This window comes from Ursus arctos, unplaced genomic scaffold (assembly GCF_023065955.2).
Source record: "Ursus arctos isolate Adak ecotype North America unplaced genomic scaffold, UrsArc2.0 scaffold_8, whole genome shotgun sequence".
Classification (NCBI taxonomy): domain Eukaryota; kingdom Metazoa; phylum Chordata; class Mammalia; order Carnivora; family Ursidae; genus Ursus; species Ursus arctos.
Genome location: NW_026623100.1, coordinates 17,470,139 through 17,494,451, shown reverse-complemented (window position 1 = coordinate 17,494,451; position 24,313 = coordinate 17,470,139). Strand labels below are relative to the sequence as shown.

The window sequence follows — 24,313 nt, the reverse complement described above, 5'->3', positions numbered from 1 at the left end:
TAAAGATAGTGCTGAAACTAATTTTAGCAAGTAATAAATTGTAGTCAGTATCTTAGAAAATATTCTGCCTTTTAATCTTCATAGATTCTGGAGTTGGAAGTAGAAGGCCACTTTCCTGAAAGTGTTACCAAATGTTTCCAGATCCCACACCATCAAGATGATTGATGGTGCCAGTCAAAGTGCCAGGACTGTCACCTAAAGGGTCCATTTAAACGCATAGATTAAATAAATTCATTTGTGCCAAGGTCCCAAAGGCAAGGGCAATCTCTGAGCCTGAAAATGAGAGAAACCAGAAAGGATCCACAACAGAGGGTGGAGTGTCCACTAAATCCACAGTGAAAATACAGCCCGTTCCTCAAATCACTCAGATAAGTCAATTATCTCTGTGGACACCCTCTCGCGGTGCCTTCTACCTGCGGTTATCTGCCCAGAACTCACTAGCCCACCTATCTGTCTTCTAAGCAACATCATTTTTGGTTATTAATTACAGCAAGAAGTTCCACTTTTATACTAAGTGGGCTGGAGGAAGATATTGATGCCAAGACTAGAAATAAGTCTACACCCTTCACTGAGTAACGCTCTTATTGATGTTTCACATTGTAGATCATGTCTTTTTGGGGGGGGAGTCAATCATACCACCTTCTTGAAGAGAGAATAATGATCAGCAGGGACACTTCTACAGTAGAATTAAAGTAAACTATTCCAGACATGCATCCAGGTTCTATTTCCTGTCTTCCTCGGGTCAGGGTGGAAGAAATCCAATAGAGAGGGATAAGGGAGTAGCTTATGTTGCCCTGGAAATCACTACTGACACACAGGAATTTTGCTATTTATCTGGAAGTGACAAAAAAAAAAAAAAAAAAAAAACACGCAGCAGCAGCCCTGGTGGGTCACGTGACCCTGGCAGATCGCTTCTCATAAGGGCACTGTGTGGAGCTTCTGCAGGAAGAAAGCAGGTGGATGGATGAATAAATATGGCCTTGCTCCTAGTCACTTTGCTGGCATTCCTGAGCTTAGGCTTAGGATGTCATCATCGGATCTGTCACTGCTCTCAAAGGGTTTTCCTCTGCCAAGAGAGCAAGGTGACAGAGATCCCCTCCGACCTCCCCAGGAACGCCGTTGAACTGTGAGTATCAGAGACAGCGGGAACAACGGTGGGGCTGGCATTTGTGTGTTGTATGCTATTACTATTTTCATATTAGCTGATAACTGTTGGGTTAAACTATTTCTGCCCTGACCAAAGGCTTGAGTAAAACAGACTCCCCCAGCCTAACACCCCTGCTTGCAGCTCTCCCAGGATCTTAGAGAGAGTTTGTCTCGGCAGCTGCCAAGAAAGGGCAGTGTGGAAAGCTCAATGCAAAGGCAAAAAGAAGACGTTTGAGTCTTTTCAACACATTTGCTCTTGGGTTCCAAACGGTCTTTGGTGGAACCAGAAAAGTAAAACTAAGAAAAACTAGATACTTTGAAGACCTGGGATTGGAGGCAGAAAGATAGTCGTGATCTAAGTGGCATATACAACATATCTCCTAAAGACACTGAATTTCAAGAAGGGACAGGTCACCGCCGCTCTGGAGGCACCAGCAAATAATTCCTGAACTGAGGTTCTGCTTCCTGGGGAAACAGGGAGTTGGAGGAGAGGGGAAAGGGTGTGAAGAATGGGAGAAAGAAAAAGGGAGGCAGAGCGTACAGGAAAAATATAGCATCCTCTCTCATACAGCTGGGAAAATGTGATTCACAACTTCAGAATTTCTCTGAACTATTTTAATAGGAAGTCAATAGACTCAGAGTTGGACAAGATCTTAGACATCATTTCACTCTATCTCTTCATTTTACAAATGAGGAATCTGGGGTCCAGAGAGTCAAGAGATTTATCCAGTCTCTTACAACGAGTCAAGGCACAGCCAAAACGAGAAATCGGGCCTTTGGACTCATAGTCTACTGTTCTTTCCCCCAAACCCTAATCTGACTGTCCAATTTCTACTTCCCCTCAGTACGAGCAAGTTGTGAGGCTCAGAAGTGTAGATACACTCAGTCTATTTACTCCAAGAATTTTAAAAAGAAGCCACGATTCTGGAAGCCTGTTTCGCTCTTGGTCCCATAAAGCTAAGGATGACTCTTATTTGACTGCAGAGTATGGTCATCTTTTCAGTTCACAATTACCAAAGCTACACTCAGATATGGTGGTGCCTTTCAGACTGTCACTCAGGGACAAGTGGTCGCACACCTGGTTCGTTGCACTTGCTACTTTTTCCCCGGACATCTCAAGTCCTCAGTTCCTACCCAGAGGCTGCTGCAGTGGCAGAGAAAATAACTAGTCAGCTCTGTGCTTTGGCTACACGGCTTCCAATAAGACAACTATTCCTGACTATGGGGAAGAACGTGTCTGTGCACAGTCGGGTTTATTAGGTCATTACAAACACAGGGGAAGGCCAGTGTACCTGAGCTCACCTGCTCCTAAGCAACTTCGACTAATTGCTTAACCCCTTCCGAACCTCAGGTTCCTCGCTTCTAAAGTAGTTTTAATACAACCAGTTTGGTTGGATTGTTGTTAACACTGAAAGATATAGTTCCCTCACAAACATAGCCATTTCTACCTCTCTACTTCTTCCAATGTTTCTGGATGAGCCAAGCAGTGCCACCCAACTGCTAGAGCAGACAACCCCTGACAAGGTTTAATTTGAGGGTGATTCTCATCCATCCCATACTCCCTTCTGCACTAGGCCACCTACTTTCTGACAACTCTTTACCAGAAGGTTTTTTTTTTTTTTCATTCTGCATAGAAAACATGAAGAAGGAAAGAAGGGAGGAAAGAAAAGAAGAAAATCCATTCCCAAACCCCAAACCTTAGGGAGTACGTATGGTGTGGGAGGAGCAGGAGTATGATTTTTTAAAAATAATTCATACTAAGATACAAATGACTAAGACACGTCTCTCCCCAAGAGCACTTTGTAACTGAGAAAGAGACTGTGGGAGAGCGTGTTTGTCGCTCTTGACAAAGGCTAGCTCTGGGTGAACCCCTCCCTTAGGTATATATGCTAGAGGACAAAGTCGCAGAAAACTAAGAAGGGGAAAGAAAGTATTTGCCTGTTACTGGCAGCCCCCTCAACCCCCCCAGGACTGAGTATAGTTGCTTGAGAGTTTTGAGGACTAAAGTTTTCCCAGATATCTAATCTTTTCTCTGTATGCTCATTAACAGGGTGTGAATTGGGCCAGTCTAGAGTTCAGCTTTGCACTCTTCTGGGCAAGGTGTGTAGAGGAAAAGAAGATAAATGTTGCTTTAGTTGTTAGGTGTATAAAAATTATTTGAGGATATTTTTGAGGTTAGGTTGTTCATCATCGAAGAGCAGATAAAATGCCAAATGAACTAGAACTCAGATGTTGAGTTAGAATGCAAAAACAATTATTTTTATTTGTTTTTCAAAAGGATTGGATTGGGTTTATCTGGAACACAGGCAGAGGAAAGATGAAATGGCTTGTTCAACTACATATTTCTAATTTACCTTGCAGTCTTCTGCATTTGGGTGTGGACTTTAATGGTGATCACATCAGGTGGAAGTGGATGGAATAGCCGGGCTTCAGCGAGGGCAACTGCTTAATCCCTCAACACATCACAGCTTCATTGTTAGTCAGATTCACTCAGGGCAAACCAACTGCTACATCTTACCATGTGCAATTATCCTATCATTCCATCTACCTTGCGGCACTTTCATTTTATATATATATGCCAGCTCTCACGAGAGATTTCTAATTCCCAACCATCTGCCCATGTTAATAGTAACACCAAAGCAACAGGAAAGCACCACCAACAGGCAGGTACATTCCATTTACCGAAGGGCCCGTACCATTTGCCTGAAGCTCTACACAAAATACTTGATTAAAACTTCACAAGAGAACTGCAGGTTTGGTATTGTTGCTCCATTTTTCACATGAGGCAAACCAAAGAGCCCAACAGTTCAATAACTTGGACACCAGCCCTGTGGCTCCCGGATGGCAGAGCTGGAAACCAAACTCGAGCCTGTGTTCCTACCTCTTCTCTAGGCTGTGTATAATGAAAGCCTCTTGACTCCTTTCATTTGTTCCTCTTCAAACAAAGATGTCCCTTCGAACTTGCCCAGAGGTCAGCAGTTTTTCGGTTAAGAGCCAGTAATAAAGACTTTCGGCTTTATGGGCCATGAGTCTCTGCTGTGACTACTCAACTGGCAGAGTTGCAGGAAAGCTGCCACAGACGAAATGTAAACGAGTAAGCATGGCTGTGTTCCAACAACATCTTATTTTTGCCACTGAAATTTGAATTTTATATAATGGTCGCATGTCACAAAATATTCTTCTTTTGATTTTTTTTTCATCACGTAAAAGGTGAAAAATAGTCTTAGCTCATGAACCACAGAAAAACAGAGGGCAGGCCCACTTGGACCCACAGGCTATCGATTACCCACTCCTGACTTCGACTATAGCTAAAAGTGGCTACATCTTACTGGCTTGAGTGGGGTTGAGTCAGCCGGAAACAACATGGCACTGTGGAGAAAGTACTGAACTAGGTGAGCTGGGGCAGGAATGGAGGGAATTCTAAGGCAATATTCACAGGCAGGCCTTTTACTCTTTTTGACAAGTCAGAGATGGTATGGTATTGTCTTTAGAATCCAAGAGACTGAAGTTCGAACCCAGGCTATGACACTCTTTCTTTGCTCTACCACATGGGCTCTTGGCTGTATAATGGAAACTATAATGTGAGCCTTTCTTAGATTGCTGTGAGTCCTACATGGGACAATGGATATTTAACACCTAGGGCAATGCCTCTCAGGTGGCGGTGGCAATGGTTGTTGTTGCTGTGATCATCTGTCAAACACTAGGAAGAAAAAACCACAGAGGGCGTTCGCGATGACCAAATGAATCAATAGGTCTGAGAATGCTTTCAACAATTTTAACTCTGAGATGGTTTATAATCTCCTACTTACTAAGACCAGTCTCCTCTTCCTCCCAGTGGCTGGAGCACTTACTCTCTGTGCACTTATTTTCTGAGTAAGAAAATGCGATTTTTTTAGGCTTTCGATATTTGCCGAGAACTCAGGGAAGTTCCGTTCTGACCATAGTCAAAGGAATTTTGATTTCTGACCTACCCTAGAAACTCAGTTTCAATTGGAGGCAGTCAGTGAATCTAGAAAGGACACTTTGATCTTGCTTTATTCTTCCTGGACTTAAAATTTCTAAGGAGAATGTGAACACCCATTCAAAATCTGAAATTTTAGCTCTAAGTGACGGCACAGGTACAGCCATGTTTTTCTTCAGCAGGGTCAGATGACCACAATACTAAGAGGAGAAAAGGGTCCACTGGTGGTCCCTGTTGACTCAGGGAGATCTGTATTGAGATTTTATGATAGGCTGCCCATGTTGACCCCTCTCTTCATATCAAGTTCGGGTATCTCATTGCAATCTCAAATGACCCACTCTTATAAATATCTACTTATTATTATTTTTGTTTGTTTATTTTACTTTCTCCCTTTGCCTTTTATTTCTTGTTTTGCTGCTTTGGTATAGATCATTCACCTTATTCCAGAATCACAGATTATTGTTCAGCTAGGAGGTACTTTAGTCTTTCCTTAGTTATGAGGGATGTATCAGCACTGTGTGCCAAAAGAGAAGACTTCTCCTGTGCCAGTAAAGTTCTGTGATCTTCAAAAGGGAAATGCAGCTTTAGGTGTTTGTGAACAAATTTAATTGTGCATTTTTTTTCTCTGAAAGTATATTCTGGGATTAATATTCTGCAGAACACACTCTAAGAAAGGTAAGCCAAAGGCTGGTCTATCCAATGCCAGCCACCAGAATGAATCCCTTGTCAAGTCTGAACTGCAGCCTGCACCTCCTGACTCCCAATTCAGTGTCCAGTATCAGCTGGAGGCAATCTGTGGCTGGGCTTTCAGTGCTTTGTGCCTGAGAAGCTGTTTAAGAATGTAGTGTGTTCTCATAAGGAAGATGGTCGTGAAGACTGTAGCCATGTGGAAACTAGGTGTTACTTATACTGAGGTGAAGAAAGGAAAGGTAAGACAATGGATTACGAGACAAGTAAAGCCACTCCTGACTTTTGGATTTGTTGAGTATCGATGGCTCACTTTCTTGATTGTCCATATCCAATCAGTTTTATAAACTCCCTTCATATTGCTACTACCGGTAATTCTTTTTTTTTAATTCTTTTTTTTTTTATTTATTTGAGAGAGAGAGAGAGAGTGTGCACATGCAAGTGGGGGAAGGAACAGAGGGAGAGGGAGGGAGAGAATCTCAAGCAGATTCCCCGCTGAGTATGGGGCCCAACAGGGGGCTTGATCTCACAACCCAGAGATCATGACCTGAGCAGAAACCAAGAGTCAGAAGCTCAAATGACTGAGCCACCGAGGTACCCCAACAGTAATTTTTCTTTATTGCCATCATCTGTTTGGGCCCTGAACATCTAAAGCCAGGATTGTATAATTATGTCCTACTTTATCTCCTTTCAATCAACTTATCTCTCTCTTCTCCAAACCAGCCTGTACGCTGTCAGTGAATTTTTCTCCATAAAATACCATTGCCACCAAGTTATGATTCCCCCAATCAAAATCACTCAATGGCTCATTTTTCTGACTGCCTCTCACTGCTCTCCAGTAGGAGCCATCTACTCTGCAAGGCTGATGAAGACTCGCTCTTAAGCTCTGTTTGTGCGTTTCTGCTTCCCTGTGTCTTCATGTTATGCCTCCTGTTCATACTATCCTCAGTTTCTTCTTTCTTGCCTCTTGAAATCCAGCCTACTTATCATCTTGCAAAGGTTGCCTCCTTGATGAAGTCTTCCCTGACCACTTCATCTTTACTTAATCTAAATGCTAGTACAGTTCATTTCACACTTAATCTTACTTTGTCCTTATTTTTTCATGTGTGTCCTATTTCCTCCACTATAGCAAAAATTTCTTTTGTATTCTTTATTGTGCCTTGTTCAATGCAATGTATGTTCTGGGCCCTCAATTACATGTAGAACAAATGATACAATAAATCAGGGGGAATTACATCTGTTTATTTGCTCCATTCCTCAGTACTAAGGAAAAGATTCTTATAAAAGATAATTATTGCTCTCCCTGTGGTGAACTACTATAGGATTTGATAGTTTTCTTATTTTCCTTGCCTTTTTTATGTGTTTTAAGAAAATGCCTGTATGTCATTCTAGAATCAATCAATTTATTCAGAAAGATACAAAGATCAGAAACAAAGTCTCCTAAGTTAAAAAGTTTAACATTCTGTATTCTAAGCACGTCATCCGACTCTCCTGACATAAGTAATAATACTTGCCTCTCTATACCTAACAAGAATATTGAAAAGATAAATGACATCGCCTAAACAAAATCACTTTAAGCCAGGCAGAAATGTTCAAAGAAATATAATTTTTTGCCAATTAAGGTCATATTCCAAACCCTGAATGTGAGGTTTCCTGTGTTCCCCAGATGTGCTTTGATTACTGTAGCTCTATCTGGATATCAAAACCAAACATCCCACTGTGAAGATTGCCCCCAGTGCCCATATCCGGAGACTCCCACTGTCTTGTTTAGATATTTCGTTGAAAGAAACAAACAGCACAGTTTCCATGCTAATGCATACATAATCCTTTCTCTCGAAACAAAATCTTGCACCTACTTTAGTGAGAAATGGTATATGTATGTCCAACATTTGGAATTTAATTAGGCTGGGGGTAAGGGAGGTTTATATTCCCTGTGGAGGAATCGGAAAAATGACCAAAGGGAGAGCTATATAATGCAGTACCTTGAAAGGGGAAAAGTCGAAATTACATCACAGGGAAAGAATCCTTTAAAATACAAGATGAACTCTACCCTGAGAATTGGCTGAGAGCTATAATTTACAGAGTCATTATCAGCAATTGAAGAGTAGGGGTTTGAGACAGCAAAATTCCACTAGCTTGCTGATGATAAAATTCCTTGTTCACCCTAAAGGTGAGAGCTGTCCTTCCTCACCCAAGTCCTCTACCAAAGAAGCCTAAGCTTCAGAAGCAAGACATGTCGGCAATAAATAGGAAATTCATTTAACTTTTGATTATCCTTCCCCAAAGCCACTAATTGGGTTATCTGGTCACTATGGTTGATTGGACTATACTTTTTTTATAAGCTGTTAGATTTAGACTCTCCAATTTAGCTTCATTTAGACTAGACTCTAGCTTACATATCCCACAAGGTCAGCTAGGAAAGAGAGTAATTATTTTTAATTGCTTAGGATCTGATTATAACGAGATCTGGATGTTTGTTCTTAATCTGACCTCCCCCTGAAATATCTCAGAGCATGTTTTGTGTCTTCGACCTGAACATGCCATTACCTTGTTCTTTCATACGGAATATGCCAAGTGATCTGAAAAACTTCAAGTGATGTGCAAAAAATAAAATAAAATAATAAAATAAAGTAACCAAACCCTTGCCATAGCCTTGAACTCAATGATATTTTTAGTCTTAGGAGTAGCTTGGGTCCACTCTTTCATCCCTTCTCCCAGACCTTTTCAGCAAGAGCTAACACTGAGCCATCACAGAATGCTATGTCAGAAATAGTGGAAAATAAACAGTATGAGCCAATTTTTGTATCCCCCTAATGCCAAGCTTGATGAAAACCTCTAAAAAATAGGAACCCAAAAAGCTCAGCTAAGTTTAAGTGACACAGAGAGATCAATTAATAAAAGGCGTCAGAACAAAAATTCATCAGTACACTGGTGGAAACTTGAAGTAAAATAATGCCAAAGTTTCATTCAATTCTAAAATGCTCTGATGTGACAAACATCTTCAGGCACCAAACTTCCCAAAGCCAGTAAGCTTTTTCTAGGTCTCAGAGTCCAGAAGGTATATAATTCCTCCACTCCTGTGATTTCAGTTGTGGGATTTTGGGGGGTGGGGGTTGAGCAGGGTTCCTTTAGGCTCAGTAGACAGTTTTGTTTTGAAACGCAGCACGGGAAACCTCACACAGATACCCCTCTCTCTTGTTATTTTCAATTTGGCAAGGGGTTTTAAGCAAAGATTTGTGGGAGAGCCCATCTCCAGCAATAACTGTAACTCAATAAATGAGGGCTGATGGGAGGTCACGGAACATTTCATCCACAGTCCTCCCAGAGTAAGAAGGGCATGAAAAAGAAAGGTCCCTCATAAGGAAGGGCCACAGTCTGGAACACTAGATTTTTCAGGAGTGGCCCCAGTTTAAAATATTCTGTCCCTGGGGCGCCTGGGTGGCTCAGTCGTTAAGCGTCTGCCTTTGGCTCAGGGAGTGATCCTGGCGTTCTGGGATCGAGCGCCACATCAGGTTTCTATGCTGGGAGCCTGCTTCTTCCTCTCCCACTCCCCCTGCTTGTGTTCCCTCTCTCGCTGGCTATTTCTCTGTGTCAAATAAATAAATAAAATCTTTTAAAAAATAAATAAAATAAAATAAAATATTCTGTCCCTTCTGATAAAGTCTACTAAATTTTGGTTCAGATGATGGATCACATCCCTGGAAGACAGGCTTGCCTCTACTCAAGTGTTCCTTACCATCTCACAGTACAGCTTCTGAACTGGTTTCTGTCCCTTGCATCGTCTGCCCTCCCAGATCCTTGCTCTGAGCTCTTGCTCTCATTTAATTCCCCTGTGGGCTCTAATACCCAGAGTCAGGACAAAAGCCCCAAGTCTTAAGTCGGACATTAAGGTCTTCCATATTTTGGCCTCAGATTAGCTCTCTGGTCCTCTCTTTCATCTTCCATCCCCTTAACTCTTTGCTACATACACTACTTTCTATTCCCAGATAGGTCTTCTATTCCTCTATCCAAATACTATTATCTTCTCTAACCTCAAGTAGGTTACTTCAGTATTATTCAGTTTCTGAGTCCAAAGTAAAGATGCTTATTTTTGATGAAGTTTTCTTTCAATAGCAAATATTTGATTATATTTGTACAAGGCATTATACTAGGCTCTCGGGAAAAAAGGAAGCAACAATCAACAGGAGAGACATGGTGCCTGTTCTCATGGAATTGTTCAAAGAGAAGAACATCAAAGAAATAATGACAATACTGTTTTTCCTCACTTTGACTCACAGACATCAAAATCCCCATTGGGAACCCAGAATAGTCATTGTCATATTTGATCATTTGACAATTAATTGCAAGTTGCAATCTGAAATCATAGATTGTGTGAACTGGAAGAAACGGATGCCCAGTAAAAGCCAATGAGAAGATGCTTGCGTGCTTCATGCCGGAGGCAAGTGGGTGAGAAGCTGGGCATCTGCCTGTCCCATCTAGATTTGCCCTTTTGACCACCTAGCATTGATTTCAGGAGTTAGGCAGGGCCACTTCTGCAACAGCCGAGGTCAGAAAGGTCAGAAAATCCTTGCTTTATGTTTCAAGGAGAACGCAGACCTCAAATAAAAGAGAGTGACAAAAGAACACCAGGAAATTTATGGTAAGGTTTAACTAACTGATGTCCAAATATTTAAATGTGGGACTGGAAGTTTTCAAATTGTGCAAATACAAGGGACCAGGTCCTTTGAATTGAGACAGAAGAGAATAATATAGAAGGTGGAAAACAGCACCAAAAGGGAAAACGTAGACTGCACTGTTTTCTTTGCCAACTTTATAATTTTCCCCAAAGTGGCTGTGTTCATGAATACTATTATGTGGATGCTAGGAGAGAGTAAGTTAAAGGAATATATGAATCAACAGACTGTGTATGCCAGCTTTTCCCCGGAGAAGCTGAGTGTCATCTCTGAAGTCTGGTAATCATATAGACTTAGTCTCAACAAAGCCCAGATGTCTCTTCTGAAAATGACGCAACTTAAAAATTTCAACTTTGGCAAAAGGGGGAAGCTAAGAAGGAATTCTTCAGTGTTCCTGAACTTGTAAGCGATTTTCTTTTTGTGTAAATTTCAAGCCGCTTTGCATGCCTAGGTTAGCTTTAGAATTGAAAAACAAATTGAATGAAAAAGAATGATCACGCCATCATCAGGTAACACCTGAGCAAGTATCAAGAGTCAGTCCAAACCCTTTCCACTGCCATACACCCACCAAAGCTGATCTCTGGTCAAGGCAGGAACAACAGAAACCTTCATTTAATTGGTGTTTGTTTTTTGAGCAAGCTGTGTAGAATTTCCGTAAGTAAATATGTTGGGGGCAGGGGAGAGGCCACGGACAATGCAACAAGAAACATCTTTTTAATTTAGAAAACAAACTGAAAAAGGCAATGAAAGCACCTATGACAATATGGTGAACAGCAAAGAGGTCATCTGAAATCCTACATACAGTAGCAAAATTGCTTATCAGGACCCTGATTGTGAAAAGCTGTTGAGCTCCTTCCATAAGAACATACAGTCTTGGAATGGCATCTGATTCCCCCAAACAAATACTAAAGACAAGAGAAAAAAGAACAAACAGTTTTGAGAGCCAGATAGGAAACTTACAAAGTAGCTCTGGAAGCAGAGCTCTCCAGTAAGATGCCAGGGGAAGAGCAAAACAGCAAAGGAAGCAGGAAGGAGGGAAGGGGTACAAAGAAGATGGGGAGGGAAGAAGGGAGGGAATGAGGGGAGAAGGAAGAAAGGGAAAGAAACAAACAAATGGCTGAGCTATTAAGTTGGGAAATCACTGAGTCAGTATCTAAATCTCACCTCTTGGGTTGGTCAAATTCCCTGGATAAGATCTTCCCGAGCTTCTACCCAAAGGGTGAATGCCAGCATTCTGGTAGCTGCGGAAAAGGGCTAGGGCCTCAGCCATCATCAGTATTCTCTGGCGTCCTCCAGTCCAGAAACTATCTATTCTACTCTCTTTAAAGAGTAAACCTTTGCTGTTTTGCTCAGGTGGACAGCACTTGCCTGACTGCTGCAAGTGGGAAGTCTGGCTCCCTCTTCATCTTTCTACCAATCCTCTTTATTTTAGCCACCTGCACCTATTTCCTCCCCATTCCCACTTCCAGGGACACCAGTGTCTCCAGTTCCTGAGTGTTTTAGGGACTGTGCAGTGTGGATCCCATCGGTTTAGGATTCCACTTTCTAGATTCTGCCAAGTCAGCACTTCTCAACCTTTAATGTGTAATAAGCAAATCAGAAGAATATATTGGGAAAATTCAGATTCTGGCTCAGTAAGGTTGGGGTGGGGCCTGAAAGTCTACATTTCTCACCAGCTCCCAGGAGGCTTTGTGGCCTTATAAAAAGCCTTTTTAAAAAGTGGCTGTCTCCTCAGTGGGATTTCAAGAGGTAACAGATACTTATTTAGTTATTTGTTTATTATGCAATCTCCTCTCAGGAATCTCCACTCGTTGCTCAACCCACTCAGTCTGGCTCTCTTCCCACAGGAACCACTGAAAATTTTCGTGTCATAGGTACCAATGAACTACTCTTTATTTTCTGTATGTTTTATACTGTGGTTATATCATTTTTCAAATAAATAAAAATCTGAATATAAGAGGAATGCCACACAATTCAGGTGCCACATGTAATCCATGGTCACTCCCCTACCCACATGTTACATGCCTCTCAGGAACACTCCACACAGTTGACCATCCTCTTGCTTGAAAGAGTTTTCCCTTTGAACTTCCAGCTTCTGGGACACCACACCAGCCTTCCTCCTCCATCTCATGCCAGACCTGGGACTGTGCTGAGTTCTTTACTGCTACCCCGTCTTTAAATGTTGGAGTTCCCCAGACCTCATCTGGACATTCTTCTCTCATGCATCTGTACTCTCTGCAGGGATCTCATCCAGTCCATGGCTTTCAATATCACCTCACCTACAACCGAAATATATATGCTGTCCCTGACCTCTCCATTAAGCACCAGGCCAGTAATATCCGGCTGAAACCTTGACATCTCCGCTTGGATCTCTCTTACTGGCATCTCAAAACCAAACAAGTAGAAAATACTACAATTAATCACCCTCCCCTAAACCTCTCAAAATCTCCTCTCACAAGCTTCATCATCTAAGAAATGCACATATCACCAACCCCCACAAATCCAATCCAACACCAAGTGCTGGAGATCTGACCCCTAAAATACAGCACAAATGTTTCCACTTCTTACCTTCCCTACTACCACTCTAGCTCAAACCACCATTGGCTCTTGCCTGGACTACTGCAATAGTCCCCACCTCTTCTGTCCCCTGGTTCCACTCGAAGCTACAATCCAGCCCTCACACAGCAGCTAGATAAAGTTTTACAGAGCATGGCATATAATTACTTAGAATTGCACTTGGAATAATATTTATTCAACCTGTGTTTCAAGTCACCTTCTATGGCAGGCACTGTTCTAGGTACAAGAGATCCAATATTGAGTAAAACAAACAAAATCCCTTCTTTGTTGGAGCTTCTATGCTTTGCCATGGCTACAAGGCACTCCATGATCTGACCTCTACCTGTCATTTCTATAGGCATCGTGCATATCATGTCCCACTTGCCCATCATCACTCATCTTACTACCCTGGGCCCCTTTCTGCTCTTCCAATACACCAAGCTCTTTCCCACCTAAAGTCTTTTTTCACTTGCATTTTTGTTGTCTATAATGTCTTTTCTTTTCCCCTTTCTCATTGCCTTTCATCTTTCTAGTGTCTACCAAAATGCTACCTCCTTAGAGAGGTCTTCCTTGACCACTATGCTATAGAAGCAATCCTCTAGCATAGTACCCTTTTCTTTTATAAGGTTACTTCAATTCGAGTGTTTTTACTTACCTATTTATTTTCACCCACTAGAAAGTAGAAGTAAAGTTTCATGATGGCAAGGATTCCAGCATGTAGAATAGTTCCTGGTACAGAGCAGATGCTCAATACACACATGAATGAATCGGGGCACCTGGGTGGCTCAGTCAGTTAAGTGACCGACTCTTGATTTTGGCTCAGGTCATGATCTCAAGGTCCTGGGATCGAGCTATGTCTGGCTCCATGCTCAGCAGGGAGTCTGCTTGAGATTCTCTTTCTCCCTCTCCCACTGCCTCTGCCCCTCCCTGCTCAAGCTTGCGCTCTCTCTAAAATAAATAAGTCTTAAAAAAAAATACATACATGAATGAATAAATGACAGTCCTTTCAAGCAAATAAAAACTAGAAGGAAACACCAAATTTAACAAACATCTAGGAAGTCCTACTACATCACCATGCTGTTTATTTCTCATAATATCTCAGCTAACAATCTTGTAGTATAGCTCTTACTGTTCCCATTTTTGGAAATAAAGAAAATGTAATTGAAGAACTAACCCAAAGTTATTTAGCTTCAAAGTGTCAGAACTGAAATTAATATTCCTGATAAACCTAATTTAAAGATGCCTAGTCTTTGTACTAACCATGAAAAAAGACAAAGATGACCCCCTGTGCTCTGAACTTCTAAAGCAAAACAATCTAAACTCTTCATCTTATGCTTAAATATTTACAATTCTGGAGTTATCCATAATGTAAACCTTACATATTATCTTATCTCTCAAATACAGTAAGCTCTCTGAGGGCCAGCATTCCACCCCTCTCCTGCAGCCACCCAGGGTTGGGTACTCAGTAACTACTCAATAGGGAGGACACACACACAGACAGAAGATGAATGAACAAGGTCATGAATAAATAGAAGGAGGACTGAAAAGTAAATGTCAATGGCCATTTCCAGTGATAGATTGCAAAATAACCAGAAGTTGTCTGATAATGCTCAAGAGCCATTTGAGCAGTTCGTGCGTGACTGTGGGAGAGGTGACTGGCGGGGCTAACTCCACTCTCTGTTGCCCCTTACACATTTCCTATGAAGACAGTCCCTCAGAAATAATTAACTGTCAGCAGGTCGAGTAGCTCATCTCCTGTAGGCGTAAAGGCTTAACAAAAGTGAATGCTATGTGAAAATGGAGCGCTTGATGAAGGCTTGGAGAGCTCTGTAGATCCTCCCCAAATTGTCTTCATGTAATGAGGATGAACCTTGCTGATGATGTTACCAAAGCTTCGCAGAGTTCCAAAAAAAAAAAAAAAATTCCTTAGTGATCTCCTATGACCTCACAGCCTCTTTTCTAAGATTTCTTCTAGATCTGAGGAACTGTACTTGCATTATCTCATCTCTAGTCCACATCTTATGTAATATGATTTGAGAAGCACCAAGCTGTTTCAATTCACACAAAATATCTCCCCTGCTACTTGTCGCAATGTCACCATTAATAAAGTAATTCTGGGAGCCTTCAAGATTTCCTTAATTTCTAAGACTCTGCAGTTGAAATATAAAATCCTCTTGGAAGAGAAATATCTTAAGCTTTTGAAGGCTATACCTTTGCTCTAGCATTTTTCAAAATATATTCCTCATACCACTACTTTTTTAAGACACTCAAGAAAAAGCAAATTTTAAAAAGTCTTCAATGATCAAATAGGTTTAGAAAATCTACATGCTATATCCCCATTCTAAAGATTCACAATGCACATAACATGTTACAGGCTCTCAGAAGCATTCCAATTTTATATAACCTGTAAGTGTTCCACAGAATACACTTTAGGAAACTCTGATTTAGTGAGATGCAGCTAACCAAGATTATGCTTTGGCAAATGGGCCTCCATATACACCCAGAGGAGCTGGAGAGTTGAGAAAGGTAGTATATACAACCCAATATTTGTGGTAGACACCAAAAACTATTTCCCCTCTTTTTAAAATTCGATGTCAAGTCTTCATCTGTGCAAATCTGCTTTGCTCTTCAAATCAGAGAATTTTTATGCTCGAAGAACTTTAGAGAGCATACGCTCCCTCTCTCCCCTTGTTTTAGGAATGAAAAATAAGGCTGAGCAAGACGAATGACTTGCCTAAGGTCATGCAGGTAACTAAAGGTATTGTCTAGCCTCTATTTCCAAAGCCAAAAACCTTAAACCCACAATTTATAAGTTTCTATGTCTGGCTCCCTGATAAAACATACCTCTCTACTCCCACAAAGAACAGACTCCCCTCCACTACCACCTCTGCCTCTCCCCACACCCAAGGCAACACCTTCCAGATATTATGAGCATCAGAATCCTACTGCTATTCTCCTTTTACCTTCACCCGCTTTTGAAAAACACCTTTATTAAGATAGAACATAAGCACACAAGTCATTCGAAGTATACATTTCAGTGGTTTTTAGTATATTCACAGGTATGTGCAACCGTCACCATAGTCGATTTCCAAACATTTTTATTACCTCAGAGAAAATCCTTTATCCTTCAGCTATCGCTCTCCTCCCTAACTTCTTCGACCCAGGCCTGAGGAACCACTAATCTACTTTTCGTCTCTAAATTTCTCTGTTGTGGACATTCATATGGATGGAATTATACAAGGTCTTTGTGACCAGCCTCTTTCCCTTAGCATAATATGTTCATGGTTCATTCAAGTTATAACAGGTATCAATACTCCATTCTTGTTGTGGCTGAAAAATATTCCTTTGTATAGATACATCACATTTCCTTTGACCATTTGTCATAATGCTACTCTAAACATTTGTAAGTTTTTGCGTGGATATGTGTTTTCATTTTTCTTGGTATCTACCTAGAATTGGAATAGTTGAGTCATATGGTAACTGGATGTTTAATACATTGGGGAATCACCAAACTGTTTTCCAAGGTGGCTGAGCCATTTTACGTTTCCATGAACAGCGTGCGAGGTGCCTACTTCTCCACGTTCTCATCAATCCTTGCCGTTACCTGACATTTTTTATTCTAGCCATCCTAGTGAGTAGGAAGTGATATTCCATTGTGGTTCTGATTTGTATTTCTCTTATGAGCAGTGACCTTGTGCATATTTGTATGTGTTTATTGGCCATTTGTCTCTCTTCTTTTTTGAATATCTATTCAGATTCTTTGCCCATTTTTTAATTGGGTTGTCTTTTTATTATTGAGTTGTGAGAGTTCCTTGTACATTCCAGAAACAAGTCCCTAATCAGATGTATAATTTGCACATTTGGCCCATTCCTTGGGCCCAAACCTTTGAAGTACAAAGGTTTTAATTTTTATAAAATCCAATATATATTTTTAAAACTTTGTTATCTGTGCTTTTTTGGTGTCATATCCATATCCAAATATCCCTTGCCAAATTTAGGGTCATAAAGATTTACCTCTCTATTTCTCCCAAAATTTTATAGTAATAGCTCTTACATGCAGACTTTGATCCATTTGGAATTAATTTTTATATATGATATTAGGTAAGTGTCCAACTTCATTCTTTTGCAAGTAGATATCCAGTTGTCCCAACACCATTTGTTGAAAAGACTATTCTTTCTCTATTGAACGGTGTTGGTACCTTTGTTGAAAATTAGCTCACCATAAATGTATGGATTTATTTCCAGACACTCAGTTCTGTTCCATTGATCTGTAGGTTTATCCTCGTGTAAGTACCACACTGTCTTACTCAGTATTGCTTTTTAGTTAGTTTTGACATCAGGAGGTATGAATCCTCCCACTTTGTTCCCTTGCCAGATTGTTTGGTTTGCATTTCCATATGAACTTCAGAATCAACATGTCGATTTCTACAAAGCAATGAGCCATTTCTAAGGGATTGTACTGAACCTATAACTCAGTTTGAGGATTATTGCCGTCTTGATGTGAAGTCTTCTGATTCAAAAACATGATGATTTTCCATTTATTTTGATCTTCTATAATTTCTTTCAGTGATGTTTTATAGTTTCAGATTTACATTTTATACTTCTTTTATTAAACTTACTGTTTTTTTCTTTTTGATACTTCAATTAATAAAATTGTTTTAATTTTATTTTCAGTTTGTTCATTACAAGTATATAAAAATACAACTGAATTTTATATATTGATCTTGTAACCTGTAACCTTCCTGAACTCATTTGTTAGATCTAACAGGTTTCTAGTTGATTCTATAGGATTTTCTATATACAAGAACATGTCATCTGTGAGTGGGAATATTTTTCACTTCTTCCTTTCTACTCTGTATGTCTCTATTACTTTTTATTGCCTACTTGCCCCACCTACAATCTTCAATACAATTTAAAGTAGAGGTAGCAAGAGTACACATCCTTGTCTTGCTCCTTATCTTGGGGAAAAGCATCTAGTTTTTTACCGATAAGTATGATATTAACTGTAGATTTTTCATTGATACCCTCTATTGTGTTGAGGAGGTTCCCTTCTATTCTTAGTTTGTTGAATATTTTTTTTTATCAAAAAAGGATGTTGGATTTTATCACAACTTTTTATGTATCAGTTGAAGTGTATAATTTTTCTTATCCTATTGGTATTATGTACGACATTATAACACTGGGATGTTAAACCAACTGTGCATCCTTGGGATAAACCCTACTTAATCATCGTGTATAATTCTTTTTACATGGATTTTGTTTGCTAGTATGTTGTTCAGGATTTTTTACATCCATATTCCTTCGAGATATTGGTCTGTAGTCCTCTTTTCTTGTGCTGTCTGGTGTTGACATGAAGGTAACCTGACTCATAGCATGAGTTGGGAAATGCTCTCTTCAAGTTTTTTAGTAGATTTTGTGATTAATTGGTATTAATCCTTCCTTAAGTATTTGGTAGAACTCAGTAGTGAAGCCATCTGGGTATGGAATATTCTTTGGGGTTTTTTTTTTTTTTTTTTTTTTTTTTTAATTACTAACTCAGTCTCTTTACTTGATATAGATCTGTTTGGATTTTCTATTTTCTACTGAGTCAGTTTCAGGAGTTACATCTTTCTAACAAACTTCTCAATTATTCTAAGTTACCTAATTTGTTGATGTACACTTATTCATAGCATTCCTTATTGTTACCATAAAGTCAATGGTAATGTCCCTTCCTTCATTTCTGATTGTAGTACTTGGAGTGCCTTCTCTATTTCTTGGTCATTCTAACTGAAGTTTGCCCATTTTTTAAAAAAATCTTTTCAAAGAAGCAGCTTTAGGTTTCATTTTTTTCTATTCTCCCTTTTATTAATTTCTGCTGTATTCTTTATTATTTTCTTCTCACTTTAGGTTTAGGTTGCTCTTCTTTTTCTTATTATCTCAAGGTGGGAAGTTATTGATTTAATGTCTTTTTTTAATATAGGCATTTATAGCTATAAATTTCCCTAGAAGCATTGCCTTAGCTACATTTCACAAGTTTTACTATGCTATGTCTTGATTTTCATTCATCTCAAAGTATTTTCACAAGTTTTACTATGCTATGTCTTGATTTTCATTCATCTCAAAGTATTTTCTTTTTACTTATGATACTTTGGTTATTTAGTAATACATTCTTCAATTTTGGCATATTTGTGAGGTCCCCTTTTTTTTTCCTGCTACTGATTTCATATTTCATTCCACTGTGGTTGGACAACATACTTTATTTCTAACTTATCAAATTTATTGAGGATGTTTTCTATGGCCTAGCATATGACCTACTCCGGAGAATGTTCTATGTGCTCTGGAGAAGAATCTGTACCTGCTGGTGTTGAGTGTTCTGTACATGTCTATCAGATCTAATTTTTAATAGTGGTGTTTGAGTGTCCTATACAGTTGTTGATCTGTCTAGTTTTTCTATTCGTTATTGAGAGTAGGGTGTTGAAGTCTTCAACAATTATCATTGAATCTTCTATTTCTCCCTTAATTTCTGTCAGTTTCCGCTTCAGGTATTTTGGCGCCATGTTATTAAGTGCATATATGTTTATAATTGTTATATCTTCCTCAGGACTGAAACTGTTTTCCTCATAAAATATCCCTCTTGATGTCTACTAACATCTTTTGTTTGTTTTAAAGTCTCTTGTCTGATATTAGGATAGCCACTCCAACTTTCCTGTGGCTGCTCTTTACAAGATCTATCTTTTCCAATTTTTTTACTTTTAATCTATTTTTGTCCTTGAATGTAATCTGTGTCCTTTAGAATATATAGTTAGATCACGTTTTTATATCCAATGTGACAATCTCTGTCTTGTAATTAGGTTAATTCATTCACATTTAATATTATTGATATAGTTGGATTTACATCTGCCATTTGACTTTTTGTTTTCTATGTCTTTTTTGTTCCTCTATTCATCCTTTACAACTGTCTTTCACATTAAGTGGATCTTTTCTAAGGAGCCTATTAATTTCTTTAATGATCTCTTTTACCGTTTTTGAGATTTTTTTAAAGCAGTTGCTCTAATGTTTACCATCTATCCCTTATCAGAATCAGCTTTGGGTTTATGCTAGATTCATTCCAGAGTGAGAGCAAGAATGAGAGAGATAATGTTACACCTATAAAGCTCTATTCCTATCAATTAAAAGCAAAAAAGAAAAAAAATATGCATTCATGGAATCTTTTATAATCACATAATTACCTTTACTAGTGCTTTGTTTGTGCGGATTTGAATTACCATCCGGGGCCACTTGCTGCAGCCTGAGTCAATTCCTTTAGTATTTCTTGTAAGGCAGGTCTGCTACCAACAAATTCTCTCAGTTTTTACTTACCTTGGAAAATCTTTATTTTGCCTTCATTTTTGCAAGATAGCTTTTCTAGATATAGTACTCTTGGTTGACAGGTTTTCTCCCTCTGAGCACTTTAAATGTGTTATCCCACAATCCCAGGCCTCCATGAGGAGTGAGCTGCTAGTTTTATTGAGATTCTGTTGCAAGAAATGTCATTTTTCTTTTGTTTTCAAGATTTTTCTCCTTTTCTTTGACTTTAAGCATTTTTACTGGAACGTATCTGTTTATAGGCCTCTGTGTGTATATCCTACTGGAGTTTATTGATCTTACTAACTGTGTAGGATATTGTTTTTCAATATATTTGGGAAGTTCTCACCCATTATTTCTTTAAATATTTCTTCTTTCTCTCTCTCCTCTCCTATACTCTCATTACACATATATTGGTGTCCCTTCTTTGGCTCATATTTCTCTAAGGCTCTCTTCATTTTTCTTCATTCTTCTTTCTCTCTGTTCTTTGGCTTGAATAATTTCTATTGATCTAATTTTTCTAGTTCTTCTGCAGATTTAAATCTACTGTGGAGACCCTCCAATTTAAAAAAAAAAAATTTCAACTGTACTGTTGAACTCTAAAATTCATATATTTTTAAATAATTTCTCTTTATTAATAGTCTCAATTTGATGCAATATTGTCATTGTACTTTATTGCTTTAATCACGCTTTCTTTTACTTTTTTGAACATATTTACTATAGTCATTATAAATGACTTTGAAATATTTTTCTGTTAAATTTGGCATCTTGTTACTCTGAGTCAATTTCTATTGCTTGCCTTATCTTCCAGTCTATGGGTCATACTTTCCTATTTATTTGTATACCTCATAATTTGAGGCTGGGAAGTTGATATTTTAGAAAAGATATTGTAGCATTCTGGGTACTGACTCTCCCTCCCTGGCTTGCTGTTTATTTATTTAGTGACTGGCTGGGTTATTTTAGTGAAAGACTCTAGTGTTCTCAGAGAAGCACAGCTTTGCATATACCTCCGGCCACCCCGGGAGGACAGTGGGACTGGGAGGGCTCTCTTTCACTTTTCCCTGACCACACCAGGATGTTAACCTGTACTACTTGGACGCAGACAATGTTATGATTTTCAGCAATCCCCTGGAGACCTAAGTTTCTTTACAGACTAATCAAATTATGGCTCCTTCATTGAAATCATTTTTGAGGTCAGTGTTTGATATTTGCTCTGCCCTGAGCGGCCTTCCTCCAGCTGTCTTATTTTCCTAGTTCTTTCCTGCAAACTAGCCAGCCTACATTAGATACTTATTAGATCCATCAATCTCCCTTTTACCACACCTCTGCTGGTGTTGAGAATGCTCTGAGGCTTAAACTTCTCCATGCTCCATTGCAAATGAAGTCCGTTCCTTTGGAAAGAAAATACCAGATATCTGTTTTGTAGTATGCTTTCCCCCTACCTCCCTAGACAAAACCTCGGTCATGGCACTGGAACTAGGGGTGGATTCAGCGGCAACTTCTCTCTGAGATCCTCCTCCTAGGAGCTAAGCACTTGCTGGAAAGTAGGGCAGCCACCTAAGATCCTCTCAGTCTGATTCTTCTGCCATGGAACCAGCACCTCATGCGCCCAGGCAAGAGCTTTTGGGGCTCCAGGATTCTCAGCAGGCTACACCCAAGACAGATCTCTGATGCACAAGTGTGGCTTGACAAGAAGAAAAAAGCCCCACTTTCTAACTTCACTTGCCCAGGACATAGCCTCAGCAACAGGCACCTTGAGGCAGAGTAAGATAAGCTGAAGTTCTGCTCCTCTGGGGAAGAGGGCCCTCCAGCCGGAGCGGGAAGGAGAAGGAACCCATGTTCTTGGCTGCAACAGTCTGGCGTAGAGTCTGTACCTTTCTGAGATGGGAGAGAAGAGAGGAGGAGAGAGAAGCAATGATTTTGGTTTAAATGCTACAAACTCTTGCCTTTTTCATAGGTTTTCTTAAATAGATGTTTCCTTCTTTGCTCTTTGCCCTTAGGAGCATTTCCAAAGGCTCTGAATAGTTTTTGTTGTTGTTTTCCATTGTTTTTATAATTTTCACCAGTTTCACTAGAGAGCAGGTCAGCACAGCTCCCCACACTATCATGCCCAAAGTCAATCTCACCACTGTGTTCCTGACCAGGCAAAACAGAGGGGGAGTGGGTTGTCAGAGAAAAGCAAGAAAGCAGTCTGGTACCCAGGATTATCATCTCTGAGGTTCTTTGTGTGCCCTTGAACAAAGGGAACAGTTGGACAAGCCAGGAGGAAATAAATGTTATCACAGTGAAGTTTTTCATCCCATTTTTTACTTTAATGTTTTCCATGTGCATTATTAGTTTTAAATAATTCAGTACGCATGTTCTAAATATCGGTCTGGTGAATGGTAATGGCTCTGTCACCTGCGAAGTAAGGCCACTAACAACTGCTCTTCCTGTCGGGCCTGTTTCTTAAAAACTGTGATACGGTGTGCAAAACAGGTGGAGATACAATTACAACCGAAACGGTGCTTTCCAGGTCTGCTTCAGTTTGGTAGATCCCAGGAAAAGAACACATTTATTTTCTCCTGAGCAGAATAGAGACAAAATGACCTTCTCCCTGTGTATTTACAGTCCTGACCATTTGACTTAAGTAATTTCAGCAACGGAGAGCGTGCAGCGGTACCCAATGAAAAACAAGCCAAGAGAGTATCAAAACCCTGAGTTCAGCTCCTTCGCAGAAAAATCGTTGCGACCCTAAACCAAGCAGTACATCACGCACGACCTGCTACTCCAGCAACACACCTTTACGGAACACTTACTGTGTATACAGCCATTTGCTGGGATAGAAGAGCCAAAGATACCGCCCTGACACATGATCTCTTAACGTAGCTGAAGAGAGTACACGCACACACATACACGTGCACAGAAAAAGAGACGGCTTTTCAGTTTATCTTGTGATGACATAAGGATAGGATAAGCAGAACAAAATTGGAGCACTGCGTAAGTTCTTTGAAGGGACACATCCCTATGCTTGGGATTAAACACAGGACCCTTCCTTGAAAAGGTGACACCTGTGTTAGATCTATTTCGAAGCTGTAAGTATAGGCACACTGAAGGAGAATGCACGGTAGGCAGGAAGAGCACCTGGAGAGCTAGGCACACAGCAGCAAATTAAAGAAAGAGTTTCTTCTCCTGAAGGAAATACTACTGCTGCTAAATCAATTTCATGTCTAGAAACGTGCCAGGTATACACTCAGGTGAGGGTGGAGGGAATTGGAGCATTTCCATTTCACATCTTCAAATTCAAGAAATATTATCTGATAGGAAGAAAATGAAGTTCTCTTTTAACAATCTGTGGAAGTTTGGGTAAAAAGGATCAAGGTATAGTTCATAGAAACTGATTGGGTGGCAATGAAAGGTTTCAAAAATCTCTATAACTGGATGTAGAACAGATGAGACCCTGCCTTAGTTTGTAGTTAAGAAATACAAATTATTTAAGTCACTTGAAGTCTTTTCAAACAGAATTCGTTTTTTATTCACTTATTTGTTTCAAGTGCCTGGAGTGGGGAACAGCTGAGATCATATTATGCCTGGAAGATCTTTGGATCTAAAGCCACATGTTTCTAAAATAAATAATTTCTTCGGAGAAACTTATTTAAACATTAGCTTAATTTATTCTTCTATACAATAAGCAAACAGGCTCCAGTTAGATCTAGACAACTTTTCCTAGAATTAAGCTGAATTTACCATTTTGTTTGTTGATCCCCAACTTTAAAAAAAGAGATGAAATGAATGAAAGATTATAGAAAAATAAATTCAAAGATGTTTCAGACATCCTGCCTCCCCATTTACTGTACTTTTCTAACTCTGACTTCAAAACGAGCAGTCAAAACCAGCTACTGATCTGCAACCCATCTAATTTCGTCTTTGTCTTACTCTAAGTTGTCTCCTTTCCAATAATCTTTATGGTCTAAGTGACAGTCCAGGG

The 24,313-nt window shown here is 39.7% G+C and overlaps 1 protein-coding gene across 2 annotated transcripts in view; it reads left to right on the top strand.

Annotated features, from left to right (window-relative positions):
• Positions 1-974: 974 nt before the first annotated feature.
• Positions 975-24,313, top strand: part of FSHR (follicle stimulating hormone receptor) — a 163,728-nt gene continuing 140,389 nt past the window's right edge. For both annotated transcript variants that reach the window (XM_026486211.2, XM_026486202.2), the window contains exon 1: positions 975-1,126. In XM_026486211.2, the coding sequence (XP_026341996.1) occupies positions 975-1,126 (152 nt within the window). The remainder of the gene's footprint in view (positions 1,127-24,313) is intronic.